The 19,058-nt window shown below is 36.2% G+C and overlaps 1 protein-coding gene across 1 annotated transcript in view; it reads right to left on the bottom strand.

The window, feature by feature from the left end:
* The window catches only part of PPA2 (pyrophosphatase (inorganic) 2), a 175,186-nt gene that overhangs the window by 92,321 nt on the left and 63,807 nt on the right, over window positions 1–19,058 (bottom strand). Inside the window, exon 7 of the mRNA XM_006881156.1 lies at window positions 7,124–7,250. Within this exon, the coding sequence (XP_006881218.1) occupies window positions 7,124–7,250 (127 nt within the window). The remainder of the gene's footprint in view (window positions 1–7,123; window positions 7,251–19,058) is intronic.

Genomic DNA, 19,058 nt, shown 5'->3' with positions numbered 1-19,058 from the left:
AAAAAAGGAAAGTCTAGGTTCAATTCAGCAACACAAATGCAAGAAGACTCTGGTTTCCACAATTATCCAGTAAACTTTTTCTCAGAGCATTTATAAGTCAGCTTTTTCTTCAATCATCCAGCAAGCAAATCCTTTAACTGTGGCCTTTTTCTCCAGGGTTCCTCTGGCTACGTCAAGCCATAGTCTCTCACAGCATAGTCTCTTCTCACATAGTCTCTTCACCATCTCTCCACAACTATCACTGCCTTCCTTCACAATGTGGAAAGCTCTCTTCTATATTGGTCCCATAGCTATTGATGATTTGCAAGAACAAGTGTCTGTAGTTAAGGTAGCTGGAGATCATGCTCCCAATAGAGGCTAATAAATGGCTAGAATAATAAAATTTTCAAGGGTTCTGACACCCCAATACTTAATTGTGTTCATGTGAAATCTGTATCTAGATTAAAAGGCTGCTGTAAAAAACAGCAAGGGAATACAACATAGTTTACAATCAGGAAAAGTATGCATCAGGGTTGTATCCTCTCCTTACCTGATCAATTTGTATGCTAAGCAAATCATTTGAGAAGGTAGACTATGAAAAGCATATGATATCAGGACTAGAAATAGACTCATCAACAACCTGAATTATGCAAATAATACAATCTTGCTTGCTGAAAGTGAGGGGGAACTGATGCACTTGTTGCAGAAGATTAACAACTATAGTCTTCAAAATGGATTATATCTCAACATTAAGAAAACAAAAATTCTCACCCCTGGACATCATGATGTTGTTGTTGTTGTTGTTAAGTGCCATCGAGTCACAAGCAACTCATAACAACCCTCTGAATGAAAGTCCTTAACACTTATGTGACTTTCGTCCTTTCTCCAGGTTCATAGGGTTTCCAGAGGCAAGCTATTACGGATGTGGATGCCACTCCTGCTTCCAAGGACATCATGATAGATGGACAATAGATTGAAAGTCTCAAAAAATCATCTTACTTGGGTCTATACCCTTGGTACCTGCAGTAAGATCAGGAAACTTACTACATTGACAACATCTGCAGTCAGGCACCTCTTCAAATTACTGAGGAGCAATGATATCACTTTGAAGACTAAGAGGCGCCCAATCCAACCCATGGTATTTTCAATGTCTTTTTATGCGTGTGAGAGCTGGACAATGAAATGAGTAAGGATAAGTGAAGAACTGATGCCTCTGTTGTGGTGTTCAAGAGAGTACCAAATATCTCATCGACTGCAAAATAAAACCGAAAAAACAAGACAGATAAGTCTTGAAGAAAGTATAGCTGGAGTGTTTCTTGGAGGTAAAGACGACAAAAGCTTAGCCTCACATACTTCGAGTACGGGGGTGAGGAAGGGAAGATCTTTTAGACAGATATATAGATTCAGAGAATTAAGTTGTCACAGAATTTTCTATAGAACTTTTTTTAAACTATAAACCAGCAACAAATGAGAGAGGAATATGAAAAGAAAAGAAACTGGCAAACTATAATAACAGTAGAATTATAATCCAGAAGGTAATGAAAAGAGTGCCTAGAATGAGGGATGTGGCACAGCCTTAGAAAATTGCCTTCTCCAAATTGATAATTCAATAAACTTACTACTCACTGCTGTTGAATAGGTAGGTTCTACCTCACAGTAACCTTCCAACAAGTTTCCAAAGCTGTAAATGTTCATGAGAGGAAGCTGTCCATCTTTCTCCCAAGAAGCTGCCAGTAGACTCAACCCACTGGCCTTTCGGGTAGTAGCCCTATACTTTATACACAAGGCCACAAGTAGGTGAATAATCCAAAGAACTAGGTTAATAATATTTACACAACACTGCAAATACTTAGTTGCACATATTTAGCCATGATAAAAAATATGAAAAAGCGTTAATTTTTACATATATAATAACAGAATAACTGAGATGTGCTAGGTTACAAAGAGCAGAGGAGCAACATATACAATGGATGATCCCCTGGTTGTACGTACTAAGTAAATGAATGCTACTTTGTAAAGTTAATGAAGAAATAAATACAGACCAAAGTATAATACTTAGAACTACAAAGGTAGAAGAGGAAATTTGATAACAATTGAAAGATGATATGTTGTTGCTGGGGAGTTTAATTTCTTATCTTTCAAAGCAGCAACCTGAGTCAACAGTAAAACTGCAAAATAATAAGTAAAAATATAAGCATGTTATGTATAGATATAAACCTGTATAATATCTAAGATACATAAGGAGAAAGATATGAGAAGCATTACTCAGGGAATAAGTGGGAAGGAAATACTTTCGAGTTTTTATCTCTGAAGTTATGACTAATTTTATAATTTTTTAAAAATCCTATAAAATTCTATAATTTTAAAATGTAAATATGGAAGGAAAATGTGAAATAAATTTTAAAAAGTATACTTGATTAAACAAAATACTGTTGATGAAAGCAATTTTTTCCCTAAGATATACAGTAGACAACGAATGGCAACAAACTTTTAATATCTATTAGACAATACTTATTAAAGGACATAATCCTGAATATTATTTTTTATCTTACTATGACAAGTTTGGAAGCAGGAGTGGCATCCACTTTCTAAATATATGCCTTCAGAAACTGTATGAACTTTGATAAATGTTGATAGTTGTAGAGGAGCTTCGGGCCTTTGGTTCATAGGGTCCCTATGAGTCATGCTCAACTTGAAGGCAATCAACAACAACAAAATTATTATTAAAGCCATTTAACTTTATCTCAAAATCTTAAGTTAATTTCCTTTCATTTATTTCTAAGGCCTCCTCACTCTTGCCAAGGTCTACATTTAATCTATAGCATCATTATAACATAAAGAGCTAAGTTCTTAAAATAATGAAACTTTCATTCATTGTAAGTCCAGTATATTTAGAACATGAATTACTTATAATAAAAGAAATCTAGTAAATACTAAAATGACCTCATATAAAGTGCTTTTTCTGGAATACATTTTTTTAATTTTTTAAATTGACATTTTATTAAAAGTTTACAGAAAACTTGGATTTCCATTCATTCATTTTTGCACATTTTTCTCCCTTCCCCTCCTCCAGTTCACTTTTCTCTTTAAAAAGATTTTTTCATGTTGCACAATTTCTTCCCTCCCCTTGTCCCCCAGTCCACTTTGCTATGCATCACTTATTCTGGAAACTGCTGTCATGCAAATAATACCTAATCATTTATTTCTTTTAGACAATTCTTTCCCTCATCTATTTAAATGCAGTATTCATTATTTATCCCCTCTTTTCTTAGTTTCCACCCAAGCCTCCATGTCAGTCCTGTTTTATAACAGTGGCATTAGGCAATATTTGTCCTTTTGTGACTGAGATATTTCACTTTTGTAAAATATTTTATGAGTTCTTTGCTTTTTAGTGCTGCACAGCATTCCATTATGTGAATATGCCACAGCTTCTCTATCGATTCACTTGTTAATGGATACTTGGGTTGCTTCCATATCTTTGCTACTATGAACAATGCAGCGATAAAAATGGGAGTGAATATATCTGTTTGGGTGGCAGTTATGACTTCTTTAGGGTTTATTCCCAGGAGTGCCATAACTGGGTCAGATGGTATTTCTATTTCCAACTTTTTGAGAAAGCGCCATACTGTCTTCCAGAGTGATTGCACCATTTTACATTCCCTCCAGCAGTGAACTAAGGGTTCCAATGTCTCCACAACCTCACCAGTATTTGTTGTTTGCTGCTCTGTTGAACTTTGCTATTGTTTCTGGGGTGAGACGATGTCATAGTTGTTCCTTAGAACACATTTTTAAAAAGTATTTCTGAAAGTTAGAAAGCTTTAAAATCGTGCAATTACCGAGCATTTCCAAGTTCCCACCATCCCTTGTATCAATAGACCTACTAATTAGAAAACAGAGCTGCCAAAAGACAGAAAGGAAAAAAAGGCGTTAACTTGGGAATTTTTGTCCATTGACAATTACTTGAGCAGTAGGTCAACAGAAATTACATCTTAGGACTTAAACAGCTGACAGAACAACAGGATGATACTGACCCATATCATAATTACAAGTTAACACTTAAGTTCTAATGTGTTTTTTAGAAAAAGCTACTCTATATAGTAGTGATCCACGAATTGTAATAAATGCCCTTATACTATGATTTCTTATGCCTTTCAATTTATACCTATGTCCATTTTTTTTTTCTGTTGGGTCACACTATAAATTAAAAATTAAGGAAATAGAATAAAGATTGGAACCTGGGGGAAGTGAATTTATGTAACTACAAGAAAGAACTCAGAAAATGATAATGAGAATGGGTATACAACTAACCCAAAGAATCTAATCAATGTCTCTGAATCATACATGAGGTAACTGATTGGTGTATGCTGTGTTGTGAGCAAAATAATAAAATTATATTAAAAGAAAAAAAAACTAGTCTGATGATTTCTTATCAATCTAAGCTAGCAACTGGCTTCAGTATTTCTGTGTCTTTGTATAGGCACACAAAAGAAATTCAGAAAGATGCTCAGTGTACAAATTCTCCACTCTGGGTATTCACAGAAATAAAATCAAACAAGTTAACTGCTTTTCATTGTAATTTTTAGGAAATCCAAGGAAGGGCAAGGCACATGAACTTCTGTAATCTAATCGTTATTACAATTCTCGTAAGTTACAATTAGTTACAATTCTCATAAGTAACTAGAGCAAAATCTGGCCTGCCTCAGTATGACAACCCTTGACTTATTCAAACACTCAAGAACTGGAGTGCAAGCAGTTCAAATCCAACCAGAGGTATCTCAGAAGAAAAGTCTAGAGATGACAGAAAAAAAATTGATGTCTTTGAACTGTGATGCTGAAGAAATATATCGAATATCCCATGGACTGCCAAAAGAACGAATAGATTTTGGAGAGGGTGCTGCTAGAGTGCTCTTTGGGAGGCAAGGATGATAAAGCTTCATCTCGCATACTTTGGGCATGTTGCAAGGAGAAGCTATTCCTTGGAGAAGGACATCATGATTAGAAAGATGGGGAGACAGAAAAGGAGAGGAAGACCCTCAATCAGGCAGACTGACACAGTGACTGCAGCAATGCATGCGCTTGAGTGTGTCAGGAAGTGTGAGGATGGCAGAGTACAGGACACTTATATTGTTCACAGGGTTGCAATGAGTCCTACTCAATGCAATGACACCTAACAATAATAGGAGAGTGCTGTATATGAACAGTGGATTTCAAAACCAAACAGAAGTCAGCTCGAATCACTTTTCTACTCTTTACTAGATATGTTGCTCTTAGGTGGCAGTGATTTGGAACTGACTCATAGCAGATTCTCCAGCAGGTTTTCAGAGGTAGTAAACAACACAGGAGGAGACTTGTCCATCCTTTTTCAAGTGAATCTGAGCTGTGTGCCTTTGGGATTTGCTGCAGAGCTTCGTACCACTAGGTCACCAGAATCCCTTTGATACATAAACTTGAATTTACTAGATATACACACTTGAATTTCTGAAAGTCCTCTCACTGATATACTGTTCTAGCCCTTTCAAGATAATCTTCTGTAAGATTTTACTTGAATGTAATATCAATAATATCAATAAGAGCACATAAAAAGACTTATAAATTTAGCAATAGTTATTTTTTATTCTTATAGGTGTATGGGAATTATGAAGATAAACCCCAGAAACAATAATAAGACAGGTCAGAAATATGGATGGCTATGGTTTCCAGCAGTTTTCATCCTTAGGGTAAACCCACTTCACCGAACTTTCCCCTTTCTCAGTTACATATAGATGGTGGCGGGGGCGTGGGGGGAGATCACCCTTAGTGTAGAAAAGGTCCTAAAGACATATAAACGAATGCATTTCAGTCACCTCATAAAGAATACATTTTCCAATTTAGATAACAACTGGGGTCTAGAAAGTACTAGGATCTTAAATAGTTCATGATAAAACTCTAAAGTAAAAATGTAATAAAAATGGGAAGTGGGTCAATATACATTTGGCATTTGTTATGTGAAAGGCCGATGCTTTAGGTAAATAATTGCATATAAAGTCAACACTTTAGTTGTTGTTGTTATGTGCTGTTGAGTCACACTCATAGCAACTCATAGCAACACTATTTACAAGAGCCCTAAACCCTGCTCTATCCCGTGCCAACCTCACCATCTCCAACACACCTACCCCCATTACCCCAATCACTGAATCGATCCATCTCATTGAGGGTCTTCCCCTCCTGCGCTGTCCCTCTACCCTTTCAAACATGATGTCCCTCTTCAAGGACTAGTCCCTCCTTGCAGCACGCCCAAGGAAGTGATATTATTATCTCTTACCTCCATTTTTGCTTATCTAACAGATGAGCAAACAAGAACTCAGAGTGAGGGCCCCCCTGAAATGAAGCTCCTCAGTTAGAGAGTTACACAGGTAGAACTCAGTGGCATCCACCCAATTCTAAAAACAAAAATCAGTTCTATGTTTAAAACTTAAATTTTTGTGACATTAAAGAGCTTTTTAATCCTCCTCCCGAATTTAGTTCTCTTTACCTTTCTTAATGGTAAAAAAAAATCCCAAAAAACCAACACCAAAACAACAAACAAAAACCAGGTATAAGAAGAGCTAACATCCTTAGATAAATGCTTTCCTTAGTTCCCACATCCCGCCTCTAATATCTCATATGAATAAAAGCAAGAATTCAGGATCAAAGTGCCAGTACTACATATTTTATTTCCTAATTCAGGTATGTATTCAAAACTTGCAATTCCCACAGCAGTTAGGTTCTTACAACTTCTTGTTTTGATGGGGCAGTAGGAGGAAGAAAGGTGGAAGTCAAGTAGGAAGGAGGGAGAATAGTGGAGGGAGGAAAGGAAAGGGCAGAAAAAGGAACAAAGTCTTAAAAATCAATAAGCTCTTGAAAATGGAGTCAATAACCCAGGCTGTACTTTCTTAGTCTGAACTATCATTTACCTGTATACGTCTGGTTTTCTCTCCTGCTTCTCCTACCAACATGATACAACTTAAAAACAAGTGAAACTCCCCTTTACCTCTGGAGGCAGAATACAAAACAAAACATAAAATTCAATTTCCATATATATGAACAATAGTTTATAAGAGCCCTTTTTAAATCCTAAAAACTCCAGACTGATTGTTTTTCTGTTTTCTAACATGAACAGACTTACCATGAATCTTTGAAGCTTCGGGATCATTTACATTAATAGCAATTAACTTCCAATCCGTTTCTCCTTCATCAATAAGAGCCAAAACTCCAAGGATCTTCACATGGATAACATCTCCACGAGAAAAAACCTTTAAAGAGAATAAAAAAAGTCTGTCTTTTCCAGATTTTAAAGGATTAGTATACCATAAAAATCTGTTTAAATGAGTAAAAGAACTATACATTGAAATTTAAGTTTTAATAATGACAAAGAATATAAAAATAGGTAAAAAAATTGTCTTGCAATATCCCCTTATAAAATTAATTGTTTGAAGGCCTCAACTTCCACCCATGATGGAATTATTTGTCCCTATAAAAGAAACTAGAAAGCTGAACAAAATATACATAATTACTCTTTCAGACATTAAACAGTAATGCAAGATAATGAACTCTGAGAGAAGAAAATATATGAGGAGAATGTCTGATTATTATGCCTTTGTACTTGATACACTTTTAACCCAGACAAATGGAACTCAAGAAGACTAAGATAGTTTTCACTACGGGAGCAGTTAAAGAACAGAATTCAAAGACAGTACAGCAAAGTGACGGGAGAGTGGTAGCAATTGTCATTAGTAGTTCTGTATTAGCAAAAATTGCACTCAATTACTTTTTTAATTTTGACATTTAAAAATGCACAGAAGTGTGATTGATTCTCTCTTGTGTTACAAATACCGACAAAATATCTTCTTCCATTTTGGATCTTAGTGGCCTGCTAAATTGCAAACACTTACTATGTGGCCCATGCACATGCTGTTACTTTAGAAGTGCTGAAAAATGTAAAACCATCAAGAACAGCCAATTAATTAGTAACAAAGGACATAAAGCTGAATGAAAAAATACTAAATTAAACCAAGTCTCAAAAGGCTATGAAAACAAAGAAACAAACAAAGGCATATATGGTAAACGTAAATGTAATTATATTTGGTATTAACAATATCTAAATATCTGATATTAAATGTAAATGTGGTCTAAACAAGCCATTATAGAGGCAGAATTAGATCATGATAATAGAGCCATAAGAAGCTCTAGTGGTGAAGTTTGTAGCTGACTGTGCTTTCAAACCAATGGTTGCAGATCTTCGGCAGTTTGCATCCACTAAATGCGAAGTCTTCTCTCGCATGTTACAGCCTCAGAAATCCAACTAAGGGTCACTATGACTCTGAATCAGCTTTATAAAGACTCTAAAACCCTGATTTATACACTGAAAGAGTAACTGTACACTTTAAAATCTTTGTTATGTGAATTAAATATCTCAATTTAAAAAAAAAGAAAATCTCAGGTTAATATTTGTTAAGGACATACAGTTGCAAATAACCCATAACAAAATATAAGAAAATCTAATTCTGTAAAAAAAAATATAAGATTAGCATATGATGAATAATGTTTATTCCAGAACTTCAAAAATTTAATAAATGACACTGAAAAAAGTATTACAATGTTGAAAAGACAAAGCACAAAACATAAAACTCTTGAAAAAGATTTTAAAAGAAACTAGAAACTGAAATATGTTAAAGCAGATATCCTATGTGCTACAAATTATCTAAGAGGCTTGCCAATGCCAGGTTTACATGCATGCATTCTTTATTCTTATTTTCAAAGATTTAGTTGGTTATAGAATATCACTGCAAGCTGAAATCAGAATAAATGTTTTAAATAAAGTTCTACATGATTTGAAATGTAGCTTTTTATGTAGAAAGCAAAGTATGCAAAAGAAAGTAAATTCTGTGTCTTTATTTGGACAAAAAAAGAACCAAACCTCAAAACTATCTTAAACAATAAAGTCAAATAAACTCGATTAGGACATTAGCAAAATGACTCTAATATCTGAACATAAATCTGTAAGAAGTTGTTTTAGTATATAGATTATTGTATACAGCAAAAACCAAACTGAAATGTCACTTTTAGCAAATATATACATTATATTAACCAGATACTCACATGTGTAGGCTCTATTAAGTATTCAGCACTGTAGGAATAAAAACAATCTCAGAGCTCAAAGATTTAGCCTTGCTAGGGAAATATACACACTTCAGCTAGAAGATAAAAGAAGATGGAATACAAAACTAAAAGATGATGTCCAACACTATGTGATTCATAACTGGGCCTTCTTCATTTGCAATGCCACTGCCCTGCTCTAGGCACTGGAAAATGTCACAGCTGGTATTCCAATAAAGGAAGAATATGCTAAGAGAGGCTGGAGGCTGGTAAGTTGGTGATATTAATGATTATGTTGATATTAATGATTGGTCTTGTTTACCATAAAGTTGGAGACAACTCAGCTGACCCTCCAGCAGGATCAGAAGAAAAAAAAAATTGGATGGGAGGAGACTCCCATTCTTCTCCCTCGGAGTAGTTGGTAGATTCAAACTATATGTCTTAGGACTGGCAGTGCAACTATTTACCACTAAGCCACCAGAGTGCCCTATAGTAGGGATAGGTGGTTATTTAGATCTGTATTAAAACTCATTGTCACCAAGTCTGAACCAACTCATAGCTGACCCAGCAGAGGATTTACAGAGTCTGTAAATTGCACAGGAGGATGTCCATCTTTCTCTTGCAGAACAGATAATGGATTTGAACTGTCAACTTTTGGGTTGGCAGTGCAATTCTTTAGCTGTCAAGCCACAACATCTCTTCTAAATAAGAACAATGAAAAAGAAAAAAGAAACAGAGGGAAGAAAATGAAATGCCAAATTTTTCAAAAGGAAATTCTTATGTAAATACCATGTTTACACATGTAACACAGGCCCCAGCTTGCATATGAAAGAAGGGTTGAGTGGTTGGCAAAATTGGTAAAGTGCATGCTTTATTTTTATGGAAATTTACTAAACACCTGGTTAGACAAAGGTTGAAGCACTCAGCAGAGCAAACAAAGGTCAGCCATTAGAGTCACAGAAAAGGATGTAGCATTCTGCCTTCATAAAGACCAGAGCTTTGGAAATGCTATGGGGCATTCAGTTCTTTTCTGTCCCATATGGGTCAGAATTGACTAGATGGATGTGGGTAAGTGGGAATACATATTATGTGATAGGCATTGCATGTTGTCAAATATGCATGTATGTATGTGCATAGAGTGTGTGTGTGTATATACACACACACATATATCTATCTCCATACATATATCTATTATCTATCTAATCAGATTAAATGCCCACAAAACAGTGTTGTTCAGAGTAGGCATTGTCCTCATCTTAAAAAGAGGACACTGAAATTTGGAACAGTGAAATAATTTGCCTAAGATAACAAAGCTAGTAAATGGAAGAATTGAGATTCACTCATAAACTTGGGCCAAATTCTTTGTTTTTCCACTAATAACAATAATAATGAAGCTAAATTTTATTTGTGGCTTGCTATTAATAAGGCACTTCAAAAAGGTGCTTTAACTGTAATTTCTCAATTCCTTTCATTGATGGAAGCAGAATTATTACCTAACATTTAAAAGATGAGAAATATAGAACAAGTGCAAACTTTTTTTAAAAAAGATGCAAAATGTACATAAAATGCATAGGCGTTCTAAGCCTCATAAATTAGGAAAAGATATACTGAACCAGTAAGTATCCATCCAACAGCTCTGTAAAATGTCAAAACTGTTACTCAAAGGACATGTAACTTACTATAAAAAATGTCAATTCTGTTGCAGAATTTGAAAAGAATAAGAATCCCAGAGCACTTGATTGTGCTCATGCCGAAACTATACCTGGACTAGGAGGCTGTTCTGTGAAAAGAGCAGGGGATCACTGCATGGTTTGGAACAGGGGTGGGATTGCAACAGAGTTGTATTCTCTCCATACCTATTCAACCTATGTTGTTGTTGTTGTTAAGTGCCTTCAAGTCATAGGTGACTCATAGCGACCTATATGCTGAGCAAATTATGCAAAAAGCTGTACTCTTAGAGGGAGGAGTGTGACATCAGGATTGGAGGGAGACTCATCAATAACCTGTATTATGTAGATGATATACTCTTGCTTGCTAAAGTGAGAAGTACATGAAGAACTTGTTACAGAAAGTCAAGGAATGCAGCCCTCGATATGGATTGCATCTTAATGTCAGGAAAACAAAGATTCTTACCACTGGACGCATAGGGAGCATCATGATGGATAGAGAGTAGACTGAAACAGTCAACAGATTCACCTTGCTTGGATCCACAATTAACACCCTTGGTACCAATAGTCAGGAAATAAGGGGAGACATTGCACTGTGAAAATCTGCATTTAGGGACCTTTCCAAATTACTGAGGAGTAGTGATGTCAGTTTGAAGACTAAGGTGCATCTGATATCTGAGTACTGGATAGTGAATAAAGATGACAGGAAAAGAACAGAAGCCTTGGAACTGTGGTTTTGGAGAAGAGCACTGAATATCCCATGGACAGCCAAGAGAACAAACACATCTGTCTTGGAGAAAGTGCAGCCAGAGTGTTCTTTGGAGGCAAGAATACATATTTTGCCTCACATACTTTGGGCATGTCACTAGGAGGGGCTTTGTTGCTTGGAGAAGGACAAGATGCTGGGAAGGGTGGAGTGTCAGTGAAGGAGAGGAAGATCCTCAAATAAACAGATTGACATAGTTACTGCAAAGGGCTCTTGTGTGTCAGGAAGTGTGGCGCAGGACAGAACAGGGTCCAGATCTTTTTTCATGGCTATGAGCCATACTTGACTTGGTGGCACCTAACAAGAAGAAGCAATTTTAAAGTTTAGTAAAATGTCAAACACTCTAAGCCTATAGATAAGTCTACGGATAGGTCTCAACACTTAAAGTCTTTGCCCTCTCCGCACTTTTAAGTAGAATCTGCCCTCCACTAACAAACTATTTCCCCCATGGTTTCTAGGATGAACCATGTCCTTTTTCTCTCCACCCCTTCTGACTCCTCTTCTTTGTTGTTGTTATGTGCCTTGAGTTGCTTGAACTCTGCTTATCCTGAGCGAACTGCATTGCCACTGAGTCAATCGATTCCATCCAAGGTCTTCTTCATCTCTCAAGGTATCCTTCCAAGTATGAAGCCTCCACTCTCTAAGCATGATGTCACTCTCCAAGGACTGGTCTCTCCTGGCAACACATCCAAAGTATGTCAGACAGAGCTTCAAAATCCTTGCATCCAAAGAGTAGCCTGGTTCCACTACTCCTGGACAGACCTGTTCGTTCTCTAAGCAGTCCATGGTATGTTCAATGTTCTTCTCCAGCACCATAACTTAAAGGCCTCAATTCTTCTTCTATCATCCTTGGTCATCTTCCAACTCTCTGAGTTGAAAAGACCATGGCCTGGATCAGGTGCACCTTAGTCTCTAGACTGTCATCACTCTTCTTCAGTACACTGGAGAGGTCCCTGAGAGCAGATTTTCCCAATGCAATTTATCTTTTGATTTCCTGGCTACTGGTACCAAGAGTGTTAACTGTGGAACCAAGCAAGCTGAAGCTGTTAACAATCTCAATCTCTTTGTCTATCACAGTGCTGTCAGTTGGCCAAGTGGTGAATATCTTTGTTTTCTTGTTGTTGAGTTTCAATCTATATTGAAGGCTATAGTCCTTGACCTTCAAGTCCTTAAGTTTCCTTTCTTCCATCTAACATTTATATTGAGCTCTGGTGGCCTTGTAGTAAAAAGTTGTGCTGCAATCACAAAAGCATAGGGTTCAAATTCACCAGCTAGTCCATATTAGGGTGATAAATCTCCTCCTGTGTGATTTATTGCCTCTGAAAACCCACAGATGATTTGCTATGAGTCGGTTCTGACTTGACAGCACTTAACAACCACCACTAGCACCATTTAAATCAGATAAAAAAATAAAAGCACTTCCTAAAAAATTAGTATATTAGAGGTTGGTCAAATCTCTCATGAGCTCATAAGAGATGTCTACGTGTTTTCCCATTTAATCTATAGCAAGAAAAATTAAAGTTACTGGTTTTCTAATTAAACCTTTTAAAATTATAAAATGGAAAAATTACACATTTAATTTTTGTTAATTAAATAAAAATTAGGTTAATTAATATATGGCTTACTTCTATGGGAATCAAAAGAGAAGCTGACTGTAACGTCAACCTGAAGGAGAATACTGACAAAAAATTATTCTGCCAAGTTTACATCCTATCTTGTCAGCATTTAGTGACCTACAAGTATCCCTTCTATTTCTAAATAGATAATTCTCAAGGAGGGCAAACAAAAAAAGAAGACATTTTTGATACTAGAGAAGAAGCTAGGAAAAGAAAGAAACTCTGAAGTTAAAGATGAATGATTATGTATTTTTCAAAACTCCAAAATACATGAACCTCCTGATGAAAGTTTCTATATAATCAGAGACACACTTGCAATGGGCTAAAGGAAGCCTTACTTTAAAGCACAGACTTTGAAATAAAAAACAAAAATAAATATCTTTCACAGCTTAAAACAGCCACTGTACTATAGCTCACTACTTTGGGGGCTTGGCATCTGGAGAGGGTTTAATAGGAATTCATTCCACATAGCATCAACTGTAGTCACTCACTGGTATTCAGTTGGTGACAGAGCCAAGACAGTGTCACTCCTAAGATTGGTACCTTGTCAGACACGGCTAAAAAGGTGGCATCACTTAACCCTTTCCCTCACTCTCTACAGTCTCAGGATCTGTCCACATTGTCTTCATCAGATAGCACTGAATATCCCATGGATCGTCAAAATAATAAGCAGATCCGTCTTGGAGGAAGTGCAGCCAGGAGGGCAAAACTTCATCTCACAAATTTTGTGCATGTTGCCAGGAGAGGCTATCTTTGGAAAGGGCTATCATGCTTGGCAACGAAGAGGGTCAACGACATAGATTGACAGAGTGACTGTAACAATGGGTTCAAGTGTGTCAGAGATGATGAGGATGGCATAGGATAGAATAGGGCTCAGATCTACTGTCCATAAGATCACTATGAGTGGACTCAACTTGATGTCATATAACAAAACAACAAACATACACACAGGGAACTCTGCTGGCCTTGTGGTAAGGAGCTGAGCTGCCAACCCCAAGGCACATGATTCGAATCCACCAGCTAGCTAAACTGTGAGAGAAAGATGGGCAATTTCCTCCTGTTTGATTTGCTGCCTCTGAGAACCTGCTGGAGTGTCAGTTCTGGGTTGCTTCTGACTTAACATTACACAATGAACATTTGGAGATAGAGATAGATATAGATATAGATAGATATAGAGAGATAGATATAGATGGTATATAGATGATTAGATATAGATTAGATATATAGATAGAGGTAGAGATAGATATCCAAATAATCAAGGCAAAAGCTAGACCCCTTAAAAGCTACTTCGGAACTGACATTATATTACTTCCACCATATTTCTCATCAAACAAGTCACATAGGGCAAAACACACAATAAATAGAACCATAGAAGGAAAAAAAAATCTGTCACAAGAAAAAAACTCAAATATTTTCCACTAACAAAGTGATGGAACCTCTGGTGGCCTAGTGGCAAGAAGCTGCACTGCAATCTCAAAGGCACATGGTTCAAGGTCAACAGCTGCTACACAGGAGATGGATGGACAATCTCCTCCCCTGTGATTGCCTCTGGAAACCGGCAGAAGGTCAGCTATGGGTTGGTTCTGACTCTATCGTACAAAACAACAATAAGAGTAATTAGAAAAGTGGTAAGACTCCATCATGTCAAAAGTAGAAAACTTAGGAGGCCCCAAAGACAAGGCAATCCTGCCATGTTCTCTCAGAAGTTTCATTATGCTAGATTAGATTCATCCAAATCAAAACTACTACTTTCAAGTCAATTCCATCCAATTTATGGCAAACCTCCACCAGGTTTCTGAAGCTGTACATCTTTATGGTAGGAGGCTGTCCATCTCTCTCTCAGAGCACCTGTGGATACATACTGTTGACTTTTTAGTTGGCAGTAAAAGATGTAACACACTACACCACAGAGCTCCAGGGTCCAAGGGAGGAGCACTAAATCTCACCTCTCAAGGGGCAGTGCTTCAAATAATTTGCAGCAAACATTATTCTCATAGGATTGTTACAAATTAATGTCAACTTGAAAACAGTGAAAGTGCTTATCTTTGTATTTATCAATTAACCTTCTGAATACAAAACTTCTCACTTTCACATGTCCAGCGATAGCATTAATATAGCATTGTAATTCTCAAGGTATAAATTAGGAGGATCAAAAAGTCTCAGTGTGCAGTTTGGCACTTCCTCAAAAAGCTGAACATAGAATTTCCATATGACTCAGCTATTCCACTACTTGGAATATACCCTGAGAAAATGAGAACTGAGGCACAAACTGAGATTTGTACACCAATGTTCATAGCAGCTTTATTCACCATTGCAAGAACATGGAAACGGCCCAAATGTCCAACCACAAACAAATGGACTGAGAAACTGTGGTACATTCACACAATTAAATACTATGAAGCACACAGGTGTTACTACTTTGTAAATTATTACTTAACTTGGGAGGGACTGGAGAGCATTATGTTGAGTGAACAGTCAGTCCCAGAAGGATAAATATTGTATAAGACCGTTATTGTAGAATGAGTATAAGGATCCAGGAAGGGTGGGAGAGGCTGGAAGCAGAAGGATGTGGATGTGCAGAAAGAGGGGATTAATCATTGGGTTGTACCATTTGATGGGAGGCGTAATGGAAATTGAAAGAACTTGTTCAAATTTGTATTAGAATTTTGTGAATAAACTAGTGAAATAAAAATCTAATTGTTTATACATGATAAGTAAACGTTTGTAGACTAAAAAAAAAAAAGTATATATTTCTGTCAAAAGTAATCCAGGTGTGTATGTTTTAAATATGTTGATACAGTTCAATATATGTTAATAAAGCCTCATTAAAACTGGAAAAGCCCATTTCATATTGATAGACAAACTTTTAAAAAAATTATTGTTTCCACGGAGAACTGTTCACATTTGGAGAAAACAGGCCAATATGTTTAAAATATATATGGTAAAATTTGATCCATAATAATATTGCCCTCATTTCATAGCCTTTAACTCTACACACACAACCCTCAGATATTAACTAAGGAAATGATTCATTTCTTTTTCTTTTTAATATATGCTCCCATTTTAATAAATGAAATAAGCAAATCATGACTTTTTTTGCTTATAATTCAGTGTTTATCAGACAACAAAAAAACGAAGCCATCTACTTCCATGAAGACTAACAGTCTTTGAAATATCACAGGCAGTTCTGCTCTTTCCTAGAGCTTTTCTATTAGTTGGCACTGAATGCATCAGAGTAAGCCTGGCTTTTTTAATCTTACGGTTAAATAAATATAAGAGAAAAGACACGAACAAAGAAAAAGTCATCAAGAGAATATCACCACATGTGGGTTGGTTCGAAACAACAACCTTTCAGTTAATAGGGTAAGCACTTAACCGTTGTGCCATCCAAAGACTTTAAAGAATAGGGCTAGGATGGATAGTTATACTTGCCAAATAGTGAGTAGCTGGGTTCAGATCCTCTCCTATAAATTACTAGTTAGGTGACCTGGAGAAACTATTTAACTTTGAGGAATATAACTTTATGTAAAATTGATTTGATAGTAACATATTTCATAGAGTGACAGTGAGGATTAAATGAGATTATACAAAGATACAAAGTATCTTGGTTTATATATTAGTATTTTCTCTGAAAGCACTGATATTTAAGGTGATATTTTTTTTTCTTTTTTTTTAAGGTGATCTTAAGGCTCCTGAAGAAAGTTATTTTCCCTCTCAAAACTCCAGGAAAATGTAACAAGGAGAAAATGCCAAGTAATAAGATTGCAATGTGAGCCTTCATGCTATGTTATTTCCTATATTAAGCAGCTTTATTAAAGGGTCTACTGTTTTTGAACATCCTTTTTAAGACACTAAATCTTAGATTTTCAGTCCCCTCCTAGTCTATCTTCCCTATGAGTACTAATTATAAGAGAGAAGGAAAAAAAAATGAGCCTTTTCCACTGTAACATTAAGCAGATTCCTGTTGGAACTTTTGGAAAGAGTCCTGAAGGTACAGGGAGCTGTAGGTTCCACAGAAGGGTAATGGGAGGTGGAGCTCTCTCAAATGATTTTGGCATCCTCTCACAGAAACCACTGTTTGATCAGCTCAGTGGTTCTTTTTACTTGCCTTGAGAGGTTAATGGTTAAAGCCACATCTGTGAGAAAAATATAACAGCAACACTGTTCACAGTAAGTGACATTATGAATGAAGAATTTCCCTTTACACTTTAGGATCCAATTGTCTGAAATACTGTCTCGGCCCTTCCCTCCTTTCTTCCCACTCTGTCCTGTCTCTCACCAGCTGCAATCACAAAGCAGTTCTGGTATCTATCCTCAAATTTATGCTTGAGTGTCTTATATTGTAGATTCCAAGATCAAAGGGAAGATATGAGAAGCAATTCTAGAAATGGGTGATATTTACAGTTTTGAATATGTAATATATCACAACTACAGTACCTCAAGTAAGAATTTTACATGTTATGCAAATGTTAATTCATACAGGTTGAATCATAGGGAAGAATGGTTGGTAAAAGGACTCCATTCTTAAGAAAACATTAGCAGAGCAGATCTGGAGGAAGAGAACCAAGACAGAAAGACCTGAGAAATTGTCCTGTGAAGAGTAATTATAGAAGAGATAGGTAACATGCCAAATAAAACAGAAAGCTTCTACAAGGCCAAGTGACCTTTAAGTTCCTCTATAAAGCTAAAATGTTCACATTCAAAGAATTACCACAGTCACAAATGAAAGGTTAGCTTCTTGGTTTTGTTCAGATATTCGAGGTCAGCTCTTCCTTAACAATTTTGCTCCCTAGAGGATACTTGACATGTCTAGACACATTTTTGGTGTACTTACTGGGACATGTTACTGGCATGTATTTGGAATACTTCACAGGCTAGCTCTCAAAGGCAAAGAATTATTCAGCTCAAAATGTAAGCAATGCTTTCTGGGTGTGAGGAATTCTGAATAAACTCTGGATGCAGAAGAGTTGATCAGGATTCTTAGGAACTATAAATTGTTTTCTAAAAGCACATTTTAAAATTAATTGTATTCACAAAATTTATTTTAAAATTTCATATATAATGAGAGTTTTATGGATTATATGCCAATCGGGAAGCATGTCTAAGGGATTATCAAGTTTCATCAGCAGAATAATAAGTTTTCTTTGATTTTATAACAATAGTAAGGGATAGCATTACTTCAGATAAAACATTGTCTTGCTATAAGATTTACATAAAAAAAAAACTCTTAGCCAAACAAAAACTAGGGAGAAGTAGCTTAAAAGCAAATAATAAGATTCTTACAAAAAAGCTAAAAATTCAAAACAATCTACATACAAACTCAAAAGATGCATGTTGAATGGCTTTTTAGTTTCCCACCAGACACTAAACAAGTAAAAGAAATTTTGAAGGCACTTACAATCCTCAAACTTCTGCATCTGAAGATGCCATAAATCTATTATTAACTTGCATAACTCTGCTCTCTCCCTTTTCCTATGAACAATGTGGTATTAAGACTTTCTCACTAAGCATAATGTCCTCCAGGGTCACCCATTTTGAATAATATTGCATGAGTTCCTTGCTTTTCAATGCAGCATAGTATTTCACTGTACGGATATACCACAGCTTCTCTACCCATTCGTTTGTTGATGGGCATTTGGGTTGTTTCCAACTCCTTCTTATTGTAAACAAAGCCGTGATAAATATGGGTATGCATATATCTACTTGGATGTCATTTATGGTCTCTTTAGAGTGAGGTATCTCAGTCACAAAGGGACAAATGCTATATGGTGCCACTGTTGTAGAATGAGGCTGGCATCGGGGTGGGGGTAAGGCTGAGAAAAACTGGTGAAATATGTTTACGGCATTGAAGTCTATGGGGGAGAGAACAGTTTAAAAGTATTATATTTTAGGGCATTATGTGTATCGTAGGAGTAC

Source organism: Elephantulus edwardii, unplaced genomic scaffold, assembly GCF_000299155.1.
Source record: "Elephantulus edwardii isolate Elephantulus edwardi_28Jun2011 unplaced genomic scaffold, EleEdw1.0 scaffold00012, whole genome shotgun sequence".
Taxonomy (NCBI): Eukaryota; Metazoa; Chordata; class Mammalia; order Macroscelidea; family Macroscelididae; genus Elephantulus; species Elephantulus edwardii.
Note: the sequence above shows the minus strand (reverse complement) of the source record. Positions and strands in the feature narration are given on the sequence as shown.